The 7,775-nt window shown below is 53.5% G+C and overlaps 2 protein-coding genes across 2 annotated transcripts; one reads left to right on the top strand and one right to left on the bottom strand.

Annotated features, from left to right (window-relative positions):
* Positions 1–210: 210 nt before the first annotated feature.
* Positions 211–414, top strand: M409DRAFT_38326 (uncharacterized protein; the record flags this gene model as incomplete). The annotated part of the gene is made up of 1 exon (XM_033810903.1): positions 211–414. The coding sequence occupies one exon, from the start codon at positions 211–213 to the stop codon at positions 412–414; it is 204 nt and encodes a 67-aa protein (XP_033659216.1).
* A 4,137-nt stretch (positions 415–4,551) lies between these two features.
* On the bottom strand, positions 4,552–6,897 carry M409DRAFT_71696 (uncharacterized protein; the record flags this gene model as incomplete). The annotated part of the gene is made up of 2 exons (XM_033819287.1): positions 4,552–4,839; positions 4,882–6,897. The coding sequence occupies 2 exons, from the start codon at positions 6,895–6,897 to the stop codon at positions 4,552–4,554; spliced, it is 2,304 nt and encodes a 767-aa protein (XP_033659217.1).
* Positions 6,898–7,775: the final 878 nt, after the last annotated feature.

Consider the following 7,775-nt stretch of genomic DNA (forward strand, 5'->3'; position numbering starts at 1 on the left):
CATCGAGTGCCTCTAAGCTGATGTAGCCCGGCTAGCTTTGCTCGCCAGTGATTGTCCTTGAATGCGAGATGTGCCTCGTCTAAGAACACTCGTCGTAATACACCCTTCTGCTCCCACTGCTTCAAGTGTCCGATGAAGCCGGTGCCAGCGACGTTGTCTGCACTGACGAACACCAATGTAGCACGACGGGTCGCCGCACTCCTCCACTCGATGCTGTCGATACCTCTCGCTCTTGCCTTTGCCAGCAGATTCTCGAGCAGTGCACGGAACGGCACGACGACGACTGTAACACCCGGGTCGTCCAGACAAGCCGGCACCATGAACAACATACTCTTGCCACCGCCCGTCGGTAGCACCACGACCAACGGCGTCTGCCCAGTACTGTTTGCTACAGACAGCAGCGACTCTCGCTGATGTTCAGACCGGAATTCGACTGTGTCCTGTCCTAGCACAGTCGCCATCGCCTGCAAAACCTCGTCTTCACTGACTCGACGCCGCACATCCATGTCGACGCCGTCGCTTAGCAGACCACTGCTGAACGTACCTGACTGCTATTGTCCCTCTGCGGCGAAGACGTCGGCGGCGGTGTCACGAGCCCGCTCGATGCCCTTGCCATCCGCATCTGCTTAATCGGTCGGAGAATGCCACACTGCGCAATGATCGGATCCGCCTCTTCCTCGCTGCTCTGTCCTCGCCGCCGCTTCCTCGAACCACTCGAGCTTTGTAGCCCTAAGAACGTATGCCAACCCTCACTGAGCGGTCGGAACGTCTGCAGCGTGCGGTCGCTGAGATATTTGATCACATCCATTGACACCCCGTATCGATTCGCCCCGATCTCGCCGCCACGACCGGCAGACATCTCCAGCGGATCGTCGTCGCCCTCGACCTCGGGCTCCTCGACATCTTCTGCCTCTTCTCGAAAGCCCTTTGCAAAGCCCTCTCCGACGACCTTCCTGCCGATGAAGATCGCCACGTGCCGGTATTGCAGCGTCGTCAGCTTCGTGCTAAGATGTTCCTGTGTATGCTGCGATAGCACCTTCGTTAGACGGTCTGTCTCCCACACACCCTTGTCACTCTCCCACAGATGCTCGCTTAGTCCAGTGCCGCGGGTCCTCGATCGTAGATACTGCGCTATGCCCTGTACGTACGCCAGATAGACCGCCATCAACTGTCCCACCCGCCACGGCAGAAAGCGCGGGATCACCTTCGGCTTATCTAGCTGTGAAGCGCTCTTGTGATATCGGGTAACGACGACCACCTGCCCACGAATAACAAAGATGTTGCGGTCCTGTAGAAAGCCATTCTTCGATCGGATCGCTGTGATTTCGGTGCCACGCCCGGGTTGTCCGCCAGTTATGTGCACACAGAGCAAAAGCAGCTCGCGGAAGCGATCCACTGCCCGCAAATACTTTCGCACCGGCCGTTGCTGCCATTGACCACCCCTCCTCATCTTCCGTCCGTCGGGATGCGCGTTCATCTTGTCGAGCATGCCTGACCGAGTGACCTGTAGACCGTTCGCCGGCTCGTCGACGAACGAGAACCCACGCTTCGTAAAAGTCACGTCGTCTACTATGTCGTCCAGTGCGATAGTGAAGCGACCTGCTCTCGGCGCCCACATTAGCTCGTCCCATAGCAGCTCCTCTGCATGTGAAATGACAGTGTGTACCATTAAGCGGAAGTCTGCCAAAGCGATCCTCCAGCCCCGAAACAAGACGGTATTGTCGCCCTCCCAGAATAGCGACCCTGCGTTTTGATGATTAAACGCAATGTATTTACCATACGCCAGTAGACTAAGCATCTTGCTCATCGGACTGAATCCGCCGTCGGCCAGATACTTCAGCCGGAACTCGAGAAATCGCGCATCGTCCTCTTCACCTTGTACGTGTCGTTCAGCAGACGGTAGTACAGCGCCGACTGCAATGACCCTCGTGCAATATACCACCCCAGCTAGCATAAACGAGAAGTCGTTTGCCTCGCGTAAGCGGCCCATCTCTGCATCGATGCCTAAGACAGCGAGAAAGTGCAGCACTGGACTACAGAAGTTGTCCCCTCGCACCGTCTGACAGACGAGTGACTGTAAAAAATCGCGTAGCGCCTGCATCTGCTGTCCGGGCGATGACTCGTCCTGTAGCGATGCCCACAGTCCGCGAGCTAAGTCCTTCTGCTCGCCGTGCCACGGAAACAAACGACGGGCGTCCTTCATTGTGTCGAATGTAGCGGATGTGACCTGCTCTTCGCTGTCACTCTGCTCGTATTCGCTGCTCGACCCGTTATTCTCTGCGTCTTCGGAGCCTCCATTGCTTTGTGTCTGCTCTAGACTGCACCACACACGGAGACTGTAACAGACTAAGCGGACGATGTAGTCGGCGTAACGGTCCTGGCTTTCTCTGTTCTGTAGCCGCGCTAACGGCCGGACATCGGGCTCAGACCGCTTTGCACTCCTCAGCCACCGCCGCAGCTCGTTGTCGAGTGTACGCAACCCCTTCACGCAGTCCTCAATCAGCTCGTGCGTCAGCGTACGGACCTGCTGCAATTCCACCTCGTCCTGATCCGGTAGCCGGCTCGCGGAGCTAAGATGTCGAAGATTGCTCTCCTGTAGATGCTCTTGCCACCCGGTTTTTTTCCACCATAGCGTCTTGTCCTGTTTCGCTACTTCAGCTGCGACTGCCTCCATCTCCTCTTCGTGTTGCTTGAGTACTAACTCAAAATCGTCCAGAATAGCCTGCCGATCGGCGTCGACTGGCTCTGACGGTTTCTCGTCCTGCTGTTCGCTATAGTCGACAATGAAGTATCGCTGACGCCCGCTAGACGGGAAGAAGCACTGCGCCCAAGCCTCGTGCCAGTGCTGCGGTGTCTTTCGCGACCATGCTCGGCCGTGCTTGTTATGGTGTATCCGGAAAGTATCTCGGTTGACACTAATAAACCCACACTCACCCTCGTCGCACACATATACTCTCTTCGGTAGTCCGAGTATAGCGAACGGTTCGCTCATCGGCGGCGGTATTCTAACGTCTTCCGGTGCTGCAATAGTAAAATGCGAGTACTGCTGTACAACTGCTCTCTTCGTTGCTGGGCGGCCACTGTGATAGTCCCGTAAATGCGTCTTGAGATTCCGCACTCCGGACGCATGATGTACGCAAAACAATACCTGATACTCTTCATTATATTGTAGCCATGCCTGCGCATTCTCGACGTTAATCTCGTGTCCTACGCTCTGTGCATCGCCTATAGTATGTTAGCTGTATACGCGTCTGAAGCTCTCTAAGTTAGCCAACATACCAGTAGTGCTCGATAAGTCCCAGCTCATTAATGAACCCATTCTGAACGAGCTTTCTTTCTCGTCGTCAGAAATTTTATTCGTGATTTTTTGATTGCCTATCCTGACCCATAGTGCTGTACGCGTTGAGACTTGAATTTCGAGATGCGCGTTGCCCGCGATTTCGCGTACTGGTCCGAGCTTCTCTAATATATTCCAGCAGTCGACACGACAACGAGAACTCGACAACCTCTCGCTCGAACACGTTCAAACTGCAGCAGTAGCATCAGTGAGACAACCGAAAAATTATGATACCAATTTTATGTATGTTAAAGAAAATGAACTATCTGAACGATTTTTAAGCATCAGAAGCTAAATACACAGACTCTCAACTGTTTTCAAGACCAACATGATTCCATTGTCGAAGCGCTACAACCTTCTAGCGACTGTAGAATCGAAGCTCGATATCAAATAACCTACTTTTAACAAGACTTATCAATCCCAGAATTTTTCTCTGTGCTGTGTGATTTTTTCAAGTATTTCTAGCTATACAAATCCAGCCAGCGCACTCGGTCGCTCTGAACATCGTGCTCGCCTGTTCCTAAAATTCGAAACGTTCGCTCATTGTCTTCTACGTGCAAATTTCTACAACTCTACGGGCGGGTTTGTGTACATCTATGTTGTGTGTCGTTGTGTGTTGTGCGGTCCCGAGTGTTCGAGTTGTTAATATGAAGCCCGACTCTAGCGTTTGCGCGACAGCGACGACGACCTCGAGTGCGCCACAACTACCGCACTACAATACACCAAATTGACACTGTAGTATCTATAGACCTTCTTTTCAAGATGAAAATTGTTACGGGCGTAGTGCGACGTGTCGTTGCTGTACATCTCGGTGCGCGATTCCCACTGACGATTCCCACTGACGCTTCTATACAAAAAATTCCGCGCTTACCAAATCGGGCCGCGACTTCAAGTTGAACTCACCTCTTCACGCCTTTTTCCAGCCTCCCTAACTATGTGTCCCAGCGCATACGGGACGTCTCTCTTTCTTCGGTATGACGTGGAAGTCCCGGATGTGAGCTTATATACTGCAAACGACGACACCGAACTCTTAAAGCCAATAAGATGCTTCGTCGCACTCTCGATGAAAATGTGCCTATTCGTGTGCAGCCTATCTGTGCCGGCCTCCGTACCTTTTGCGCCAGATATGCACGATAGAACAGTGGAATTGTGTATCATGCAAGTCGATATATGTAGAGCACAGCTAGACGTCTTGAATCCTGCTATATTCGAGTTCAAGCTACTTTTCGCCTTCTCTTTGACAACTTAGTAATTTCATCCTGCAATCGCCGTATCTTTTTGGATACTGGGCTCTCATTGAAGCTGATCTCCTCAAGCGCCGCCCTCTTGCGTTTTCTGCGCGTCTTGGCACGAATACGGTCCTTGTGCGAATCCGGTGTCGTTCCATATTCTGCTTCAGTATCCGGTCCGGAACTCGATAGATCCTCGGACTCAAAGTCCTGACTCTCGCCCTCCGCATGCGTAGGAGGATCTGGGAAGTAACCAGACATGTCGTAGGTGTTCTGTTGTGAGTTTAGCGAAGTGTCAATCGTAGCTTCGATGACATCGGCCTGCCCAACAAAGAGAAACTCGTGCCATATACGACTGTTCTCCAGATATCGGGCAATCAATTCCGGCTGTAGTTTCGCAGGAAAGGCCGTCTCCAGGGCATATGCATTGGCGTGGGTTGACGGCTTGTGGCCAGTCTGAAAGGCAAGCAGGCGAAGAAAGCCGTCGTAGTCATTCGGTGCGTGAGCATCAAATGGCTTCAACAGTGCTGGTATATGCTTCTTTGACATCGCGACGGCGATGTGGCGGTAGCTCTGTACAGTGATCGGGAATGAAAACCAAGATGAGCTGCTCTTCAAGCTCTTTAGACATGCATCAGAGCTAAAGCAAGCGGTCTCCCAATCGTGACGAGCGAAAAGGTGCCGGTTCACGGCTGTGGTAGGTCTTCCCTGCAACTCTCTATTCAGGAAGTCGGAGAACGGTCGAATCCAACCAAGGTAGACGAAAAGAGCTGTTTCCACAGCAGGACAAGGCCGCCGCACCACGTAAAACGAGTTGTTGTGGTTAGTGCTAGCCTTGTTATAGGAGAAGACCAGGATGATTGTACCCTCATGTACGAAGATATTCCGGGCGGATGTTGGAGTGTTTGCCCACCGGATGCGCCGCAGCTCTTCGCTTCTTGCTGGCATGCCGCTCGTTACATGAATCGCAGCGTACAGAAGTTGGACAAGTCGGTCTCGTCGCTTGAGATACTGCAGCGCTCGTGCCCGTCCAGAACCAGTCAACGAGAAGCGACCGTGTGCCGAGAAGGCACGCTTGCTTAGTGCGCGAAAGCTCGACTGCAGGTTATTCGTGGTGTCTGAGACGAACGAGTAACCAGGTCGACGGTTGGAGATGTCATCCTGGACGCTCTGTAGTTTTGTAGTAGGCCACCAGTCGAACAGAAGGTCCTCAAGCTGTTGTTGAACTGCTGTAACAATACTGTGTACTGAGTGTCGAAGCTGAGGCAGGGTAATCTCGCTTTGGCCTATTTTTAACGTTTGCCCATCCAACGACCAGGCAATGCTCGTTCGGGGACCCTCACACTTGGCAATCGCCCTCCCATGCTGCAGCCTCTCGATAAGATACCCTATTGGGCAAATGCTGCCACGCTGGAGGTACTTCGGTCGTATCTGTGCACACAAGCGTGCCCCAAGATCCGAGTACGCCTCGCGGCCCGGCCACGGGATCGGGAGAAGGTCATAGGAGCGCAAAGGCAGCGCATACTCCAGCAAGATTAGGCGACCAATCCAGATAAGGGCTGACAAGGTCGGCGTGTAGTCGTAAGCCCTCATGAAGGCATGCTCGGTTGGATGTATTCCGAGTAAGCCAGAAAGGCGTGCTATTGCTGTCCCTGAAACGTCACCATCGATAGGCCTTTCTGTCCAGAACGTAACGAAGAGCTGGAAGAGCAACTCGACCAAGCTCTCAGAAACGGTTGCCGCTTCAAGTTCATCGGATGCTTCTCCGATCGTCTTCGACAGCACTGCCCAGACACTGTCCATGGCCGATCTCTGGGCATTGGTGAACGCGACGCTGCACAGATCAGCGCTGGATTCTCGCAAATGACTGGTCAACAGATGAAGCCGCATGAAGTAGCATACGCCGGATATCCAGATCCGACTGTACTTCTTCACGGTCTTTGCGCTAGGGGAATCGAATGGATATGGGGAATACACCGGTGTCCAGCTTCGAAGCCAGCATCGCAACACCCTTGGGGTGTTCTGCAGCGTCAGCTGGCACCGAGCTAGCACCTGATGCGAAGCTACTACGAGAAGCTGCAGGGCTCGCTCCGAGGCCGCCGGGCTGACACAGTCCACTCCGTGCCAGTTTCCGAGGAAGAGGTCTCGAGGGCAGCCTCCGACTGGCATTGAGCGTGCTGTAAGCAGGAGCGAAATAGGCTTGTGACGGAACCATTGTGGCCAGCAACAGCCTCGTAACCAGTCGCTGTTTTCGTCCTGCTCGAGTTCCTCGTCGAAAGCCACGACCTGGTCCTTTTCGTTTTGCAGCCGTGCCTCTTCGTCAGCTTCCATCTGAGCAAGCGTTCGTTCGCCTGCATTACAATAGTCTTGGTCCACGTCTATGCAGCCCGGCTCGATGGACTCAATAGGGATAGCACTAGTGTCGACCTTCCAATACGCAGAGAAAGAGTGGCCGCGGCCAATAGTCCATCGCTGGAGGAAACATGATCCACTAGCCTTACTAGATACATGGTCCGATACCTGGTGTACTTTCCGGCGGTGCTTACTATATTCATGGTCGCTAACAGTCTTGAAGTCGGGGCATTTAGAGCACATGAAGCCGCGAACAGGTGGCATCAAGAATGCAAGCGGCTTAGAGTTATCTGGTCGAGGCGCAAGGCTAGCAATCGATGCGGCGGCCGGGCAATCGCTAAAATCTGCGGTGATCTTTCGATGACCTTTGATGCCTTTGTGCCAAAGTCTTAGATGATTGTATAAGACATCCTTGGGCACTGCTACCTTGCAAGGTACACAAAGAATGACACCATATTCTGGAAGGTAGCGGAAGATGCTCGGGTCCTGCTAGAGCGGTCAGCCAAATCTAGACGAACAACTGCTGCGTAAAGAAGGTGGATGTACGCCGGTGCTGCTTGTTGGAGTAGGCCTCAGCGGGTCCAGATGCCTACCCCTCTCGCCAGACGCGTGGATAACCCAACCGTGGTGTGTTCGCTCCATGCCTAGCAGTCGAAATCTTGTGTGTAGAGTTGTCCCTCGATACTTACCACAACCACAAGGGAATGAGACCCTCGCGGACATGCGTGGAGTCGCGACGCGCGACGCGCGACGCGGATTAAGTTTCGATCCTGCAATACACTAGGCCGAAAGCCGCGGTTGGGGCCCTGGCCCCCGCCGGGGCGAAGTGGGCCCCGCGGTAGAATCATGTATTAGGC

The sequence above is a fragment of the Zasmidium cellare genome (assembly GCF_010093935.1).
Source record: "Zasmidium cellare ATCC 36951 unplaced genomic scaffold M409scaffold_114, whole genome shotgun sequence".
Classification (NCBI taxonomy): Eukaryota; Fungi; Ascomycota; class Dothideomycetes; order Mycosphaerellales; family Mycosphaerellaceae; genus Zasmidium; species Zasmidium cellare.